This window comes from Somniosus microcephalus, chromosome 1 (genome assembly GCF_052327205.1).
Source record: "Somniosus microcephalus isolate GS21.2 chromosome 1, FLI_Smic_1.0, whole genome shotgun sequence".
NCBI lineage: Eukaryota > Metazoa > Chordata > Chondrichthyes > Squaliformes > Somniosidae > Somniosus > Somniosus microcephalus.
The window spans coordinates 126787734-126806426 of NC_140987.1; the positions used below are offsets into that span (position 1 = coordinate 126787734).

The 18693-nt window shown below is 47.0% G+C and overlaps 1 protein-coding gene across 3 annotated transcripts in view; it reads left to right on the plus strand.

Annotated features, from left to right (window-relative positions):
• rasef (RAS and EF-hand domain containing) overlaps positions 1 to 18693 on the plus strand; it is a 96462-nt gene that overhangs the window by 53896 nt on the left and 23873 nt on the right. For 2 of the 3 annotated variants that reach the window (XM_085985513.1, XM_085985524.1), the window contains 4 exons: positions 3027 to 3118; positions 5776 to 6010; positions 16081 to 16221; positions 16379 to 16489. In XM_085985513.1, coding sequence (XP_085841639.1) covers positions 3027 to 3118; positions 5776 to 6010; positions 16081 to 16221; positions 16379 to 16489 — 579 coding nt within the window. The remainder of the gene's footprint in view (positions 1 to 3026; positions 3119 to 5775; positions 6011 to 16080; positions 16222 to 16378; positions 16490 to 18693) is intronic. The other variant, XM_085985534.1, reaches the window with a different exon arrangement.

The window sequence follows — 18693 nt, forward strand, 5'->3', positions numbered from 1 at the left end:
GGTAGCCGGGTGCCGGTAATGCGTTGGGCAGTTTTGACTACCCGCTGCAGGGCTTTCTGGTCATAGTAGCTACAGCTGCCATACCATACTGTGATACAGTTCGTCAGGATGCTCTCTATTGTGCAGCGGTAAATGTTAGAGAGGATCAGGGGTGACAGGTTTGAGCCACGTTTCCGTAATCCCCACCAAATCATATTCGTTTACCGCTATTTGCGCAGCCAATTCATCCACCTTATTACAAATGCTCCTCGCATTAAGACACAAAGCCTTCAGGCTTGTTTTTTTAACGCTCTTAGACCTATTAGAATTATTATTTACTGTGGCCACGTTTGATTTAAACTGTTGATTTCTCTGACTGCCACTTTTGTTTTTCTCCTTCCTATCTTTTGCTTTTATCCTTGTTTCCCTTTCCTCTGTCTCCCTGCTCAGGTTCCCAACCCCCTGCCATTTTAGTTTAAACCCTCCCCCACAGCACTAGCAAACACTCCCCCTAGGACATCGGTTCCAGCCCTGCCCAGGTGCAAACCGTCCGGTTTGAACTGGTCCCACCTCCCCCAGAACCGGTTCCAATGTCCCAGGAACTTGAATCCCTCCCCCGGCACCATTCCTCTAGCCACGTATTCATCTGAAATATCCTTCTATTTCTACTCTGACTAGCATGTGGCACTGGTAGCAATCCTGAGATTACTACCTTTGAGGTCCTGTTTTTTAATTTATCTCCTAACTCCCTATATTCCGCTTTTAGGACCTCATCCCGCTTTTTACCTATATCGTTGGTGCCTATATGCACCACGACAACTGGCTGTTCACCCTCCCCTTCCAAGATGTTCTGCAGCCGCTCGGAGACATCCTTGACCCTTGCACCAGGGAGGCAACATACCATCCTGGAGTCTCGTTTGCGGCCGCAGAAACGCCTATCTATTCCCCTTACAATTGAATCCCCTATTACTATAGCTCTACCCCTCTTTTTCCTCCCATTCTGTGCAGCAGAGCCACCCCTGGTGCCAGGAAGTTGGCTGCTGCTGCCTTCCTCTGATAAGCCATCCCTCCCAACAGTACTCAAAGTGGTGTATCTGTTGGAGAGGGGGATGGCCACAGGGGACCCCTGCACTATCTGCCTGCGCCTAGTACTCTGCCTGTTGGTCACCCGTTCCCTTTCATCCTGTCCAACCTCTACCTGCGGTGTGTCCAACTCCGTAAATGTGCTATTCACGATGTCCTGAGCATCGTGAACGCTCCAGTATGCATCCAATTGTGGCTCCAGTGCCACAATGCGGTCTGTCAGTAGCTGCAGCTGGATGCACTTCCTGCACATGTAGTTGTCAGGGACACAGGAAGTGTCCCTGAGTTCCCACATGTCGCAGGAGGGGCATATCACGTGGCCGGGCTGTCCTGCCATGACTTACCCTTTAATTAATTGAATTTAAATTAAATCAATCAATCCCACTAATTACACTACAGTTAACTGGTTTACCAACAGTCCCCACTACACCAGAGAGACCTTAGAAACTGCAACCCAGAGTTAAAGTTTAAAAAGAGAGAAATACTCACCAACCAATCACTTACCTGCTTCCTGGTGACGTCACACTTTGATTACTTTTTACCTCTCTCCCCCGCTGTTGAATTGGTAAGCCTCGCTGATGCCGCCGGTTTTAAGCTCCGCCGCGCTCGCTGTTCCCCACACAGGTCTGCTCTGGTCGGGCCTCGCTGCCGGTTTTAAGCCTCACTGCTCACTCCCAGGTCCGTCGCTCTGGGCGGGCCTCGCTGCCGGTTTTAAGCCTCGCTGCTCGCCTCATTGCTCACTCCCAGGTCCGTCGCTCTGGGCGGGCCCCGCTGCCAGTTTTAAGCCTCGCTGCTCGCCTCACTGCTCACTCCCAGGTCCGCTCTGGTCGGGCCTCGCTGCCGGTTTTAAGCCTCACTGCTCGCCTCACTGCTCACTCCCAGGTCCGTCGCTCTGGGCGGGCCTCGCTGCCGGTTTTAAGCCTCGCTGCTCGCCTCACTGCTCACTCCCAGGTCCGTCACTCTGGGCAGGCCTTGCTGCTGGTTTTAAGACTCGCTGCTCGCCTCACTGCTCACTCACAGGTCCGTTGCTCTGGGCGGGCCTCGCTGCCGGTTTTAAGCCTCGCTGCTCGCCTCACTGCTCACTCCCAAGTCCGTTGCTCTGGACGGGCCTCGCCGGTTTTAAGCCTCGCTGCTCGCCTCGCTGCTCACTCCCAGGTCTGTCGCTTAAAGTGACAGGCGACCGGAAGCTCAGGGTCACCCTTACGGACTGAACGGAAGTGTTCCACTCTGATCTCTCTGTCCTCGGCCTATTGCATTGTTCCAATGAAGCTCAACGTAAGCTCGAGGAACAGCACCTCATCTTTCGATTGGGCACTTTGCAGCCTGCCGGACTCAACAGTGAGTTCAACAATTTCAGATAATTATCCCTGCCCCCATTTTTCATGCAGTATGATTTTTGCCATTCCCATTTGCAACATTTTATCTTTCCTGCCTCTTACAAATGTACAGGGTGTTCTTTCAATTCCTTCCTCCCCTCCTAACCCTCCCCTCCCCCCACCCCTGTCTCTGCACCTGCTTAATATCTGTTACATCTCCAGCTTTTTCCAGTTCTGATGAAGGGTCCCAGACCTGAAACGTTAACTGTTTCTCTCTCCACGGATGCTGCCTGGCCTGCTGAGTATTTCCAGCATTTTCTGTTGTTATTTCAGATTTCCAGCATCTGCAGTATTTTGCTATTATATCACACTTACTCCACCTGTGTGAAATTTTCTATTTTGTACTCAAGTGAACTTGCTCTAATTTCGAATGGGTTTAGACAACAAAAATGCACTCGGGTCCTTACAGCCATCAGAGAGGATACGTGAAGTGAAGGAGCAGTGTAATAAATCACAACTATCCCAGTCCTTCAGCTAACAGCTTTCTAAAGCAAGATGGAAGCTGTAAACAAACCTTAGGTGAACACAGCAATTTCACATGCAAATACTACTATGTACAAATAATCAGAATTTTCTACAATATTACAGCGTGCAGCAAATTCCTCACCAGGATATGCCATGTTCAGAAGTAGCCCAAAACTCTGTGGGTACCAGTCTCCTCAGACGTCATCATATGACAGGTGAGCATCTTTGCACATTTTCACAGAATCAGTATAATTTCTGTCTAAGACCAGGTGGACTATGCCGGGTAAAAACAATGAAGGAAATGCTGGCCTTATCATGTCTATTGAAATAATGAAGTATGAACAACTCGGTCATCAGTAGTTTATCATTTGCAATACTCTGAACTCATTCCTTTTCCGTTCAGAAAGAGACAACTGTCTAATGATTTTTTAATGTATTGTCACAAGATGTTACAGATTTAAGGTAATTGGCAAAAAGTCCAGGTGCGGGTGGGGAAATGAGAATTTGTTTTTGCAGAGCGAGTTGTTGTGATTTGGAATGCACTGCCTCAAAGGGTGGTGGAAGCAGATTCAATCGTAACTTTCGAAAGGGAATTGGGTATATACCTGAAAAGGAGAAATTTGCAGTGTTATCGGGAAAGAGCAGGGGAGTGGAATTAATCAGATAACTCTTTCAAAGAGCAAACACAGACATGATGGGTCGAATGGCCTCCTATGCTATGATTATATAACACTAAACATTGCTACATCATGCCTTCAGATTCTGTAACCTATAGTGTATTCTTGATCAAACATTTTGTTATTTTATTTGGTACAACCCTGATCCATCAACTGTTGAAGTGCTTGTCTTTTTAAATTTTTCCTCTTCCTCCCCCACCCATCATGTCCCTTTGCACACACCGCTTTGAACTGAGTGCGACTATAGGAGTAAAACTATGAAGAGTTCTTCTCCTAGGTCTGTACTGTTCAATTTGTGCTTCTGAGCCCAGTTTAGGGCAAATAGAAAGTACACAGCCTTGACTCAGTGGTAGCATTCTTGCCTCTGAGTCAGAATGGCATGGGTTCAAGCCCTGCTCTAGGTACTTGAACCCAAGGCTGGCACTCCAGTGCAGCATTGAGGCAGAGCTGTTTTGCCGGGGTGCTGTTGTTTGGGTGAGATGTTAAACCAAGGCTCTGTCTGCCCTCAGGTCCCAGGGCACAGTTTGAAGTTTTGGTGTCCTGGCTAACATTTACCTCTCAACCAACATCACCAAAACAGATTAACTGTTATTTCCTGCTTGAAGAACCTTGCTGTGTTCATTTTTGTTCATTACAATGGTGACTAGACTTTTTAAAAATTGGCTGTGAAACACTTTAGGATGTCCTAAGGTTGCGAAAGGTGCTTTATGAAATGCAGTCTTTCTTTCTTTACTCTGTGACTGTAGCTGCGATTTTACCCTCTCTATTTTCATGGTGAAGTGTCTAGTTCTGCTTGGTGTCTCTCCATAAATATGTGGTTGAGATTAATAACTCCTTTGGCATGAAACCACATCTTATTGACTCTCTGGTACAGTGTGTTGGAGCCTCAATCCACTGTGGCACCTTATTACCCTCTTTTGTTTGAGAAAATGCCTCTACAGAGCATTATAATCATTACATACCATAGGAGGTAAAAGTTGCTGTAAATGTAGTATAAAACACAAGATCAGCTTAGGTGCTGTACTGATTGGTCTAAGAAAAATACGCTTGCAATGTTAACCTGTCTTTTCTCAGCTTCCATCATTTGCAGCTTGTTTTTGTATTAAATATGGATTGGCATCCTTTTTGCTTCTTGAGGTCCATTCTGAAATAGGACAAATTTAAAAATAAACAGCCTTGGACACAGAACCAATGCTAAAAATCTAGTTATGTAACAAGCGACATTGGCATCAAATGCTCAATATTGTGGTAGCATTCTTGCCTCTTGAGTCAGAATGGCATGGGTTCAAGCCCCGCTCTAGGTACTTGAACACATAAGACTAGTGCTCCAGTGCAACATTGAGGCAGTGCTGTTTTGCCGGGGTGCTGTTGGTTGGGTGAGATGTTAAACCAAGGCTCTGTCTGCCCTCAGGTGGGCGCAAAAGATCCCAGGGCACTGTTTGAAGTTCTGGTGTCCTGGCTAACATTTCACCATGAAAATAAGAGGGGGTAAAATCGTAGCTACAGTAACAGTAAAGAAAGACTGCATTTTATAAAGCACCTTTTAGAATTCTAAACCATCTACTGAGTAAATAATCATAATGTGAGTAGCAAACAATCATAATGTGAGTAGCAAACAAAAAGAGACTTGTTTATAATTAGGGAGGCACAAGAACATGTATCGTGACCAGGAAATACTGAGAACTGTAGTTATCTGTCATGTATTGACAAAAACTCTAGTCAATTCTTAACTGTTGAAGGCATAGCAGTCTCTAGAATTGTATAAAGTAGCTATGTATTATAATTAACATAATTAAAACTTTACTGATCCAATGTCCACACCTCAACAAAATATTAAAATGCATTAAATATATCTTTGTTTTGTAAGCTGTTTTAAAATAAACATTTATCTAATTCCTTAACATTCCCCAGTCGGCCATTTTAGAAACATTCCCCAGTCGGCCATTTTAGAACCAAGTCTTCAGAATGCTACCCTAGTGTGTATTTTGTTTAGCACTGCAATGGCTTATACTCTTACAAGTTGCTAAAAAGATACGTTCTGTTTGTGCAAATTTTATGGGTATAAACATTCCAATGATCCCTTCAGTTAAAGAGGCTTACGTTAGGTCACATTTATGGGGTCTCGTTCCTTCAACGCTAAGCTTCAACAACACTGACACACTACCATAATTGATTATCATTATTGTTCTCAATAGGTCATCCAGGTCCTCATACCTAGATGAAGACTTGGAGTCACTGGCTCAGTGTGACCCCATGCGCAGGACCAGCTGTGAAGTTGAAAGCTTAGCTGAAAGCTGCTTTGACAGTGGCATGTCCACAATGAGAGATTCAAATGAATATGATTCTGAAAGTGAATTCAAGCATCAAAGGAATTTTGAAAGGTCACAATGTGCGCAAGAGGCCTTTGGAGGTGATGCCTCTGACACAGATGTAAGCACCAATTTTAAGATTTTTAAATGCTAACCCTATCCGGTTATTAAATACCAGTCTTTGCTGATACAGTAGCACAGTATGCTGCTCCATTGTGTACTTCAAGCAGTGTGAATTTTAATGGTAATCTTTGGTATGTTCTGAACTGCATTTATTGATCTGCACAAAAATGAATGATTTACTCTATGGAGAAATAGGTTATAAATTAACTCTTGAGTCTGTATTTTTGATCAGGTCTAAAAATAATTAACAGTGTAAGTGACCAATTTTAAAGTTTTTAAATGTTAGCCCTATCCAGTTATTAAATACCAGTCTTTGCTGATATAGTAGCACCGTATGCTGCTGCATTGTGTACTTCAGCTGGAGTAATTGTGTTCAGTTTTGGGCACAGAGATCCCCACACAGAGTAGAGTTTGCCAACAGGGACGGAAAAAAGGACAAGAGCACCGATAATTGGCTGGATGAGTGAAGCTCCAACAACACTCAAGAAGTTGACACCATCCAGGACAAAGCAGCCCGCTTGATTGACACCCCATCCACCACCTTAAACATTCACTCCCTCCACCACTGATGCACTGCAGCAACTTTCCAAGGTTCTTTTACAGCACCTCCCAAACCTGTGACCTCTTCCACCTAGAAAATGCCAGTGTGCCAGCTGTGGCTCAGTTGATAGCACCCTTGCCTTTAAGTCAGAAGGTTGTGGGTTCAAATCCCACTACAGGGACTTGAGCACCAAAATTTAGGCTGACACTCCAGTGCAATATTGAGGGAGTGCTGCACTATCAGAGGTGCTATCTTTTGGATGAGGCGTTAAACCGAGACGCCGTCTACTCTCTTAGGTGGACATAAAAGATCACATGGCACTGTTTCGAAGCAGAGCAAGGGAGTTATCCCTGGTGCTGGCCAATATTTATTGCTCAATCAACATCACTACAACAGATTATCTGGTCATTATCACATTGCTGTTTGTGGGGGCTGCCACGTTTCCTACATTACAACAGTGACTACACTTCAAAAGTACCTCATTGGCTGTAAAGTGCTTTGGGACATCCAGTGGATGTGAAAGGCGCTATATAAATGCAAGGTTTTTTTTCTTTAGAAGGACAAGGGCAGCAGGCACATAGGAACACCACCACCTGCAAGATCCCCTCTGTAATGTATGTACCTTTAAGGGGGAGAACGACTTTTTACAGCTCATGTATACTGTAGTACCGGCAGTGACCACACCTGTATATAACGTTGAGTAGTAATCTGTACAGTTCAGTTGCATTCTGAGCCACGTTGAGTAAACACCGTTTGTAGCGTTCTCCGCAGTCTGTGTCTGATTATACACGGACATAACAGTGGCGACGAGGCAGATTCAAACCTACCTGCAACTCTGCATCACCTCCCAGGGATTCGCTCCTGGAGAACAGTGGAAGAAGGTTGAGTCCAGAAGCACGGGCGTCAACCACGGGCAACCGCCCAGTCATCCAGCAGAGATTTGAGCATCGCAGGGGAGGCTGTCGAGAGCCAGGCTTGGCTTTCCAGTCACGGTGGTCCAGCGAAACGGGCTGGCAACAGGTACTGCGCAGACCCTTCCTGGACAGCGGCGGGCTAGAGCCCGACCGAGCGGCACAGAAAAAGGCCGAGCAGCATCGACGGGGGAGAGAGAGAGGGCAGAGCGCACAGGGCGCAGCCGGTGTTCCGGACCGAGCGGCGTCAACGGGGGAGAGAGACGAGAGAGAGCAGAGCGCAGCCGGTGTTCAAGGGCCGAGCAGCATCAACGGGGGAGAGAGGCGCGCAAGAAAACGCGAGGCGCTGCCATTGCCACGAGGACCGCAGAGAGCGGCGTTGGCAGCAGCGCAGGAGCAGCGCGCGAAACCCACAGGGCGTCGCCATTTGCCACGAGGACCGCCGAGAGCGGCGTTGGCAGCAGCGCAGAAGACGCCATTTTAAGCCGCAGCGGGGAAGAAAGGAAAGCGCGGGAGACGCCATTTTAAGCCAGTCTAACCACACCCAAAAATGCCGAAGAGTGGCAGTATCACAGCGTTCGACAATGAAGTCGAAGATTGGACGACATATGTCGAACGCATAGAAGTATACTGCAAGGCGAATGAAGTGCCAGATGACAAGAAAGCGCTGGTATTGTTGAATTCAATGGGTGCAAAAACGTATGGCTTACTACGAAACCTAGTAACCCCAGAGAAGCCAGTAGAAAAGGATTTTGAAAACATAGTGTCAATCCTACAGGACCACTTAAACCCCACACCGCTGCTGAAAGCAGAAAAATTTAAGTTTCACAAAAGGAACCAGCATAAAGATGAAAGAAATGCTGAGTATTTAACGGAACTGCGCAAGCTATCGAAACACTGCCAGTTTGGAACGGGACTAGCAGATACTTTAAGGGACAAGTTTGTGTGTGTGGGCTTCAAAGTGAAGGAACCCAGAAACGGCTTTTATCTGAAAAGGACCTTACGCTGGAAAAGGCTTTCAGCATTGCGGTATCATATGAAGCAGCAGCACGGGGCGCTGCAGAGATACAACAGAGACCGCAAGAATATGGCACAAACGAAATGTCATATGGAACAGAGAAGTGCTATCGCTGCGGCAGAACAACACACGACCATAATGATTGCTGGTTCAAGGACAAAGTGTGCAGACAGTGTGGAAAAGTAGGACACATAGCACGAGTCTGCAGGTCGGGAAAGAAAACCAGCAATAAGAAACTGACCAAAGGAAAGTACAAGAAGGTACATAAGATGACGGAGAATAGTTCAGACGAACAAAAGAGTGATAACGACTCCGAAAGCAGGGAACTGAGTTGTCTGAAACTACATAATGTGATCACAACAGAGGATCACCGAACCATTTGGGTCACTCTCAAGACAGCAGGAGTCCAGGTAAAGATGGAATTGGACACAGGATCAGCCCTAACAGTCATAAACCGACGGGACTACGAGCGGCTATTCTCACACATACCCTTGAGAGACACAAAAATTATTTTGAAGACGTACACGGGGCAAAAAGTCTACCCCAAAGGAAAAATAAGGGTGACCGTTATATATAACGGTAAGGAAACACCAAAACTAGACCTGTATGTATTGCGAGATGGAGGACCACCATTACTGGGACGTGAATGGATCCGGAAAATACAACTGGATTGGCATTCCATACAGGCACTGACTGTGGCTGACAAAAAGGATGACGACGTCACACCTGGGCGACTAAAAAATCCTAACTGACGTGAAAGAAGTGTTCCAGCAAAGACTCGGAACGCTAAAAGGCATGAGAGCGACGATTAAAATTGAAGAAAACGCAAGTCCAAAATTTTTTAAGGCCAGACCGGTACCTTATGCGATCCGCCCAGCCGCCGAAGCAGAGCTGGAGAGTCTGGAACGTTCAGGTGTACTGTCCAAGGTAGAGTGGAGCGAGTGGGCTACACCCATCGTCCCTATGATGAAAAAGTCGTTGAGCAGCACGCCTGGGGAACCAAGGAAGGTTCGCATCCGTGGGGACTTTAAGGTAACAGTGAACCCGCTCCTTCACACCGTACAATATCCACTTCCGCGGATTGAAGATATTTTCGCCTCACTATCTGGAGGGAAACGCTTCACTAAGATTGATCTGGCCCAGGCGTATCTGCAAATGGAGGTAGAAGAAGCATCAAAAAAATACCTCACAATCAACACCCATAAAGGTCTCTACCAATACAACCGGCTGGTATTCGGGGTAGCATCAGCTCCGGCTATTTGGCAGAGGGCAATGGAACAAGTCCTGCAAGGGATCCCAGGGACCCAGTGTTATTTGGATGACATCCTGGTCACGGGCGAAAATGATAGTGATCACCTTGCCAACCTGGAGCAGGTGCTCACTAGATTGAAGGAATATGGGCTCCGAGCTAACCGCCCCAAATGCGAGTTTTTTAGAAAACAGATCTCGTATTGTGGCCACGTTATTGATAAAGAGGGGTTACATAAGTCCCCAGAGAAGATTGAGGCTGTAGTCAAGGCTCCAGCACCGGAAAATGTGTCACAACTGCGGTCGTTCCTGAGGCTGGTAAACTACTACCATACGTTCTTGCCAAATTTGTCTACAATACTACACCCACTGAACACCCTACTGCAAACTGGGGTGCCATGGAAGTGGAGTGACGAATGTAGACAAGCTTTCCAGAAGAGCAAAACACTAATCACATCGAAAGAGGTATTGGCCCATTACAACCCAGCATTACCAATTCGGTTGGCATGTGATGTGTCACCCTATGGCATTGGAGCGGTGCTGTCGCACAAATTCTCAGACAGCTCAGAGAGGCCAATAGCCTTTGCGTCTCGGTCACTAACCTCAGCCGAGCGTAACTACGCCCAGATTGACAGGGAGGCCCTCAGCCTAGTGTGGGGAGTGAAAAAGTTCAATCACTATCTGCACGGGCAGAAATTCACCTTGCTGACTGATCACCAGCCTCTTGTCTCCATTTTTAATCCAAAGAAGGGCGTTCCGGTGATGACTGTGCAACGACTACAAAGATGGTCACTTTTTCTAGGGGCGCACCACTATGAGATTGAATATAAGGGCACGAAACAGCATGGAAATGCTGATGGGCTATCACGCCTGCCACTGCCTACTGCGGAGGAAGCACCAGCAGTGGATCCTGTCGAAATATTCCATTCGACTATAGTTCAATACCTACCGGTAACTAACGCTTGTATCGAAAAGGAAACCCGAAATGACCCGACACTGTCTCGGGTATATGATTTGATGGTGAAGAGATGGCCAGCACATGGCGACTCACTGTTGCCAGCATTCTCGACAAGGAGAGAACAGCTGTCAGTGTGCCGGGGGACCTTGATGTGTGGATCCCGAGTGGTAATTCCACCCAAGTTAAGGGATAGAGTGCTCAATGAGCTTCATGAGGGTCATCTGGGAGGGGTAAAAATGAAAAGCTTAGCCAGGGCTTATGTGTGGTGGCTGGGAATCGATAAACAAATCGAGGACCTGACCAAGAGCTGCTCAGGATGCCAGAAAGTCCAAAATGCACCACCACAGGCCCATCTACACCCATGGGAGTGGCCCTCATCTCCATGGCAACGGGTGCATATTGATTTTGCTGGTCCATTCATGGACTCAATGTTTTTAATAGCCGTGGATGCACACTTGAAATGGCCTGAGGTCATCAAAATGTCCTCCACCAGCACGGAGAAAACTATTGCAGTCCTACGGACCATTTTTGCCAGGAATGGCTTGCCAGAACAGATTTGCTCCGACAACGGACCACAGTTTGTGTCCGAAGAGTTCCGGAGGTTCTTGAAAAAGAATGGGGTAAGGCATTACACATCCGCCCCGTATCATCCAGCCACAAATGGATTGGCTGAGAGGTTCGTACAAACCTTTAAGAAGGCAATAAAGGCTATGTACAATGACAACATTCCGCTGCAGCACAAGGTGGACAATTTCCTGTTCGCCTACCGGAATGCGACACATGCAGTCACCAACCAGGCCCCAGCCATGATGTTCTTTAACCGAAGGTTAAGATCTCGCCTGGATTTGCTCAGGCCAAACGTACGAAGAGATGTTGAAAGTAAGCAATTCCAGCACATCCATGAGAAGCCAACAAGGAGCTTCAATGTAGGGTAACCAGTCTTGGCCCGCGACTACCGAACAGAAAAATGGCAGCCAGGAACGATATGCACACAGCAGGGCCCACTAATGTACACAGTGGACGTTGGGGAGAGCATCGTGAGACACCATGCTGACCAGATCCTAGAGTCACAGGAACAAGTCAACCCCATGCCTCGCCCATACGTACCTGGTGATGAACCCGACGTACAGGTAGCTTCTACCCCAGAAACAGTAGCATCGGAAGTTGATGAACCAACCGACGACAGGGAGCCAGAATCGCCTCCACACCAAGAGCAAGACACTCGGGAAAGGCGCTATCCAGAGAGGATCAGGAAGCCTCCCCAAAGACTGAATTTATAAATAGACTATTTTCAGCTAATGTTGCATGTTAAAAGTGTTAATTGTAATTAGTTTGATATTTAATTGTTAAATGAGTGTTATGGTACTGTTAATCTAAAAGGGGAGGAATTGTAATGTATGTACCTTTTAAGGGGGAGAACTACTTTTTACAGCTCATGTATACTGTAGTACCGGCAGTGACCACACCTGTATATAATGTTGAGTAGTAATCTGTACAGTTCAGTTGCATTCTGAGCCACGTTGAGTAAACACCGTTTGTAGCATTCTCCGCAGTCTGTGTCTGATTATACACAGACATAACACCCTCCAAGTCACACACCATCCTGACTTGGGAATACATCACCGTTCCTTCATCGTCACTGGGTCAAAATCCTGGAACTCCCTCCTTAACATCACTGGAAGTACCTTCACCACATGGACTGCAGAGGTCCAAGAAGGCGGCTCACCACCACCTTCTCAAAGGCAATTAGGGATGGACAATAAATGCTGGCCTTGCCAGCGATGCCCACATCCCAGGGATGAATTTTTAAAAATTCATTGGCCCTGAATTTGCGGTTGGAGGCTTCCCGCGGGGCCCGCATACCCTGGGGCCTCGGGAACCATGGAGACTCACGGTCCTGGGCCTCTCCAGGTACCCGCTGGAAGAGGCCCACATAGCCCAGGGGTGCAAGCGGTTCACAAGCACCCTTGAGATCACGTGGGCCGGACCAACGAATGACAGAAGGGAATCTCCATTCATACTTATGGGGATTCCGTATGTATGGAAACTCTATAAGCATGAATGGGAACAACCCCAAAAATATACCTAGACAGCAAATAAATTTTAAAAAACCATCACACATTTAAAATTAACTAAAATTGCATTTAATTAAATATTTAAAACAAAAATTTTATTTTTTGAAAAATAAATTTACATGTTTTAAAGGGGCTAAAAATAAACTTACCTTATTTAACAAGTTTTTAAATGTATAAAATATTGCTAAAATGTTATTTTTCTTTTTAAAACTATTATGCTGGTAAAAGCAGGCCTTATGCCTGCTTTTACCAGGCGAAAGAATTTCATGGGCATTCGCTGGGCAGACAACTCTCCGCCCGCGGATGCCCTGTTCCCGGGGATTCGTACGATCTGTCAAGAGAATACTTGACAGATCGCAAGTTCCGGGTTTTGGCACATGCGCAGCGCATGCATAAACCCGGAAGTTGCGCGGCCCCCAAACGGGCACGTACACACCTCGTACGCACCTGTAGGGGCCGCAAATTACAGCCCATTGTCACTACGCTGAGATCACTTGAATTAAATTAGCTGCAAAACTTGATCAAATAATTAATATTTTGAGTTATAAATAATCACAATACAACTGTCCACAGGCACAGAGCTGCAAAGCATAGAGTTGGCAATTGATAATTACAACAATAACAACTTCTATTATATAACGCACTATGGGGGGAAAATTCGGTTGATTAGCACCTCCCGTTAGCGCCCTAAGAGGACATTTTGCAGCGGCACTAAACACTACCGCCACAATCTCTTGCGCCTGCAGATCGTGACATCAGTCAAGCGTGCAACACCCCAGTTGCCCCCTGGACTGGATATTGAGTGGCGCCCCCTGCCTTTCCGCCTGCCGCTAGCAACGACAGGTAAAGGGGAACGTTTTGCAGTTGGGAAGGGATTGGGGGAGCGCTAATTAAAGGCAGCCGCTTCCTGCCTTTTTTTGTCGGCGACTTTTTTGCACCACGCATTCTGAGAGGGAGAGAGATATTCTGGAGAGATTCAACGCTGTGTGAAGGAATTTTGGGTACTGAGCAGCATTTTGCAGGTTCATTTTGATTTGAGCTTCCTTGCATCGATTTAGAAGAGACTTGGGGGCTGCACTGATTCGGGGCGTCACCCTGCACCTGCAGAATCGGAGGCATCAGAGACGCAGAGAGAGAGTGGCAAACATGGCCAGAGGGAGGAGGGCCAACAGGCCTCTGCACAGGAGACCTTACCCGCCCAGGCTATTCCTGGAGCAATTCTCCTACATTCATTTGTCTGAGGAGCAGTGTTTGAGCAGGCTGCGCTTCAGCGAGGAGCTGGTCACTGAGCTCTGCCAGCTGCTGCAACCAGATCTGCAGCCTCAACTGAGGACCAGGACGTCTCGGTCGGTGGCATTGAAGGTGACAGTGGCTCTTAATTTTTATGCCAGCGGCTCCTTTCAAGCATCTACTGGGGACATCACCAATATCTCCCAGTTCGCTGTCCATTGCTGTATCCGGGAGGTGACAAATGCCCTGTATAAAAGGAGACGTCAGTACATCTCCCCATGACCCGGGCCAAACCGCATGAACGCGCATGTGGCTTTGCTAGGATAGCGGGCTTCCCCATGTTGCAGGGCGCCATTGACTGCATGCATGTGGCATTGCGGGCACCGCATGAAAATGCAGAGGTATTCCAAAACCACAAGGGCTACCACTCCTTAAATGTGTAGTTGGTCTGACAGCTCATACTCGTCGTCAATGCCCGCTATAATGGCAGCAGCCACAATGCTTTTGTCCTGCGCCAGACTGTTGTGCCAGACCTTTTCCAGGCATCGCATGACCCAAGTGGATGGCTCCTCGGGGACAAGGGTTATCCACTCTGCACCTGGCTGATGACACCGCTCCATAACCCCAACACCCCTGCTGAGCTGCGGTATAATGAGAGCCATATAACCACCAGGAACATAATTGAGCAGACGATCGGCGTGATCAAGCAACAGTTCCGCTGTCTGGACCACTCCGGAGGAGCCCTGCAGTACTCTCCTGAGCGAGTCTCCCTCTTCATAGTTGTGTGCTGCATGCTTCACAACCTGGCAATCCGAGGACCCAGCCAATGCCACCAGGGATTGGTGCACCACCCGAGGAGGAGGAGGAGGATGATCAGTAGCAGCACCAACGTGGGAGGGAGGCACACAATGTTGCCACTGCAAGGGCCGTCCGTCAACGGCTGATAAGCCGCTTCTAGGCCCCTACTCAGAAGATGGCTTCTGGCATGGAGAACAACATCATGGAAAGCAACCCGCACCCGCTAATGCCGACCAAAGCTGGAATGATTCCAAAGGCCAAAAATGTAAATTTTGAATACAAAATCTTTTTTATTTAACAAACTCTGTGTGTGTCATTTATTCAGGACGAACAATTAGAAACAAACACAACAAATCATGAACTAACAGAACTGGTTCTCACAAGATGGAGATAAACGGCAAAACAGTAAACAAATGTAATCACACGAACCTCGACCTTCACTACAAACATTCCCACCATTTATTTAGACCTCCTACTGTTTGCCCTTCGAGGGTGATCTCCATCCCCTGCGCACTTCCCCCCTTCCCACCCTACTGCTCCTCTGTGATGGGGCCCCAGTGGCTGCAGCAAGACTGGTGGAAGGCTGCTGAATGTCAGATACAGAGACTACAGATGCCCTTGAAGGATGCCCTCGACCAGCTCTGGGCCTGGAGGGCCCGGCTGCAGACTGCACCAACTCTGCATGGGCGGCAGCAGTCTGGGCTGGCTGTGTTGCAGGCCGTGGCAAGTGCAATGGGGAAGTGCCACTGGTGGGAGCAGGAATGCTGTCAGCCTGAGAGAGGACAGCACCTCCCTGCTTGAACAACACACTGGCACTCCCATGGGGCAGTACCTCAGCATCCGGAGCAATCTGCTTGAGCACAGATTGCTGGCCTGCTGCGGCACCGTGAGAGCCCCGGGGCAATGTGACCGACACAGCGACGATGGCAGCAGTCAGTGCTTGTGTGACATCAATCTGAGACTGCATGAGAGCAATGTTCCATTGCTAACTGACATCACCTGAGCTTCGCCAGCGCTCTGAATTAGCGCCTTGCTCCTCGGCGTTAGCACCTTATAGGAGGTGTGTAGCGCCTGATTTAGTGCTCAAATCACCTCCAGGGGCGATAGAGGCCAAGTTTGCAGTCGGAGGCGATAATTAGCACCAGGCGCTAAACTTTGCGCTGGGCCGATAATTGCGCCCCAAACGGGGCGACACCAAATTCCCCCCTATATATATTAGTTAAATTGAGTGAAGCCAGCCTTCTACCGTTGGCTCTGTAGGTTAAATTATAATTGTGATTTGTTTGTAGGTACCTGAAATCCGGGATGAGGTAGCCTTTAGCCAGGACAGTACAAGCACGGTTCTGGAGTGGAAACCATCCCAAGCAGTGAGCCGGAGCAGTTCTGGAGCCTCTTCATCACAGCGCTATATCTCTGCATATTCACCACAGGTAATGCCTGTTACAAATTTTTAAATAGTACTCTGCTTCTGAGTTCACATTTTTTGTTGTTCAGGTAAATGAAATGGTCACATTGCAAGTAATTGATCCACTGATTATTGATTTCTGATGGTGGTTTAACAAATGATATTGAACTTCCTTATGACAGCAATTGCATTGCATATTGGGCAAAACTATGGCAGAGGGATTTCAAGTCGGGAAGTGTGAGGACATTGACTTTGGATCTGGAAAAGAGGAATCGACAGGCTGCATAAACTTGGTTTGTATTCCTTTGAGTTAGAGGCTGGAAGGGTGATCTAATCAAGGTCTTTAAAATATTGGCCCAGAAATTCGGGTCCCAACGCATGAGTACGCACTGGGTACTCACACGTGGACCCGATGGAAGTGCCGGTTTCTTGCATGCACTGCGCATGCGCGGAAAACCGGCACTTCCGTTCCTCTGAACGAAGGGGTTCAGAGGTCGAACGCGTGCGCGCGGGAGTCTGCGCGTGCGCTTTGAACTTACGTTTTTTTTACAGGTTTTTCCGTGAGGGTAAGTCTTTAGATTTTAGAAATGTAAAAACCAGGCGTAAGGCCAGCATTTTAAAAGGTAAGTGGTCAATTAATTAAAATTAAAACATTTTTTCCATAGGTTTATTATTTTTAAATACTTTAAAGCAAGGTAAGTTTATTTTTAGCCCCATTTTTTTATAAAATTATTTTTTTCAAAATCTTAATTATTGTTTAAAATAGTTATTTAATGTAATTTATAGTTTATATTTAAAAAGTGTGATTAAAAAAAAAAAAAAAAAATTATTTGAAGGTTTACTGTTATTTTGGGGCCCGTATATTCATAAGTTTAGACAGGTCTTTCTGTCAATCTTATGAATGGGCTTTTCCCTCCTCCGATTGGCTGCCCATGGCTCATGTGATCCCAGGGGACGCATCGCACTAACTACGCCCCTGGGACACGCAAGCACAGCACGCCGGGAGTTGGAGCAGGCCCCGGAGCGGAATTCCACGGGAGCCCAGAGCTCAACTGCCGGCGCGCAAGGTAAGTACAGGTTGGGGGCTTGCACCCGCGGGAAGCCCCCGACCCGAATTTCTGGGCCGATTAAAAAGAACTTGATCCGGTAGATTCAGAGAATCTATTTGCTCCGGTGGGAGAATCCAGAACAAGGGGCACCATCTTAAAATTTGGGCTAAACCATTTAGGAGTGAAATCAGGAAGTACATTTTCACACAAAGGTAGTGGAAATCTGGAAAACTCTCCTCCAAAAGGCTATGGATACTGGGTTAATTGAAATTTTCAAGACTGAGATTGATAGATTTTTGTTAGGTAAGGCTATCAAGGGACAAAGCCCAGCAATTTAGAGTTGAGGTACAGATCAGCAATGATCTAATTAAATGGCTGAACAGGCTTGAGGGGCTGAATGGCCTACTGCCCTACTCCTGTTCCTATGTTTCTAAGCCTCTCTTTCTACTAGTACTGAAAACGTGTGTCAAGCACAATAGAAATGGAATATTATGGAATTGAACAATTTACACCACATATTTCCCAGGTTCTTGTGCGCTGATAATTAACCTGATCTTTGGCACTAATTTCCCATGCTTCCTGTGTTGTTTAGTTTAATTTTAATGTAACTTTCTGTCTGCTTTCCCTTCTTAGTCTCTCAATACCACAACCTTTCTTGGGCCTAGAGGACCAGCTGGAGATCTGCTCCCAATTCTGCACCAATACCACATTACAGTTGCCTGCTCGACAGTACTTCAGAGCAGCCCTTGGAACATTTCTCCCTCTGATTCTTTTTCTTACGTTACCTGCCTCCACAGGGCATGGCAACACGATTGGGATCAAAACCTCACTGTGAGGAGTCACCGGTGTAAATCTTTGTGCCAGTCAATGGGTGGCAGTACAATGTAGGCAAATGCAGCAATCAATCTGCATACAGCAAGGTCCCACAAACAGTAGTGAGATGGGGGTACAGTAGCATAGTGGTTATGTTACTGGACTAGTAATCCAGAAGCCTGGAGTACTAATCCAGAATGTGAGTTCAAATCCTAAGCATGACAGCTGGGGGGATTTAAATTCAGTTAATTAAATAAATCTGGAATTTTGAAAACCGTATCAGTAATGGTGACCATGAAACTACCGGATTGTCTTAAAACCGCATCTAGTTCACTAATGTCCTTTTTAGGGAAGGAAACCTGCCATCCTTAACCAGTCTGGCCTAAATGTGACTCCAGACCCACAGCAATGTGGTTGACTCTTAACTGCCCTCTGAAATGGCCGAGCAAGACACTCAGTTGTACCAAATCGCTGCGACAAAGTCAGCACCGTGGGAGTACCTTCACCACAAGGACTGCAGCGGTTCAAGAAGGCGGCTCACCACCACCTTCTCAAGGGCAATTAGGGATGGGCAATAAATGCTGGCCTTGCCAGCGACGCCCATATGCCGTGAACGAGGACATTTTTTAAAAAAT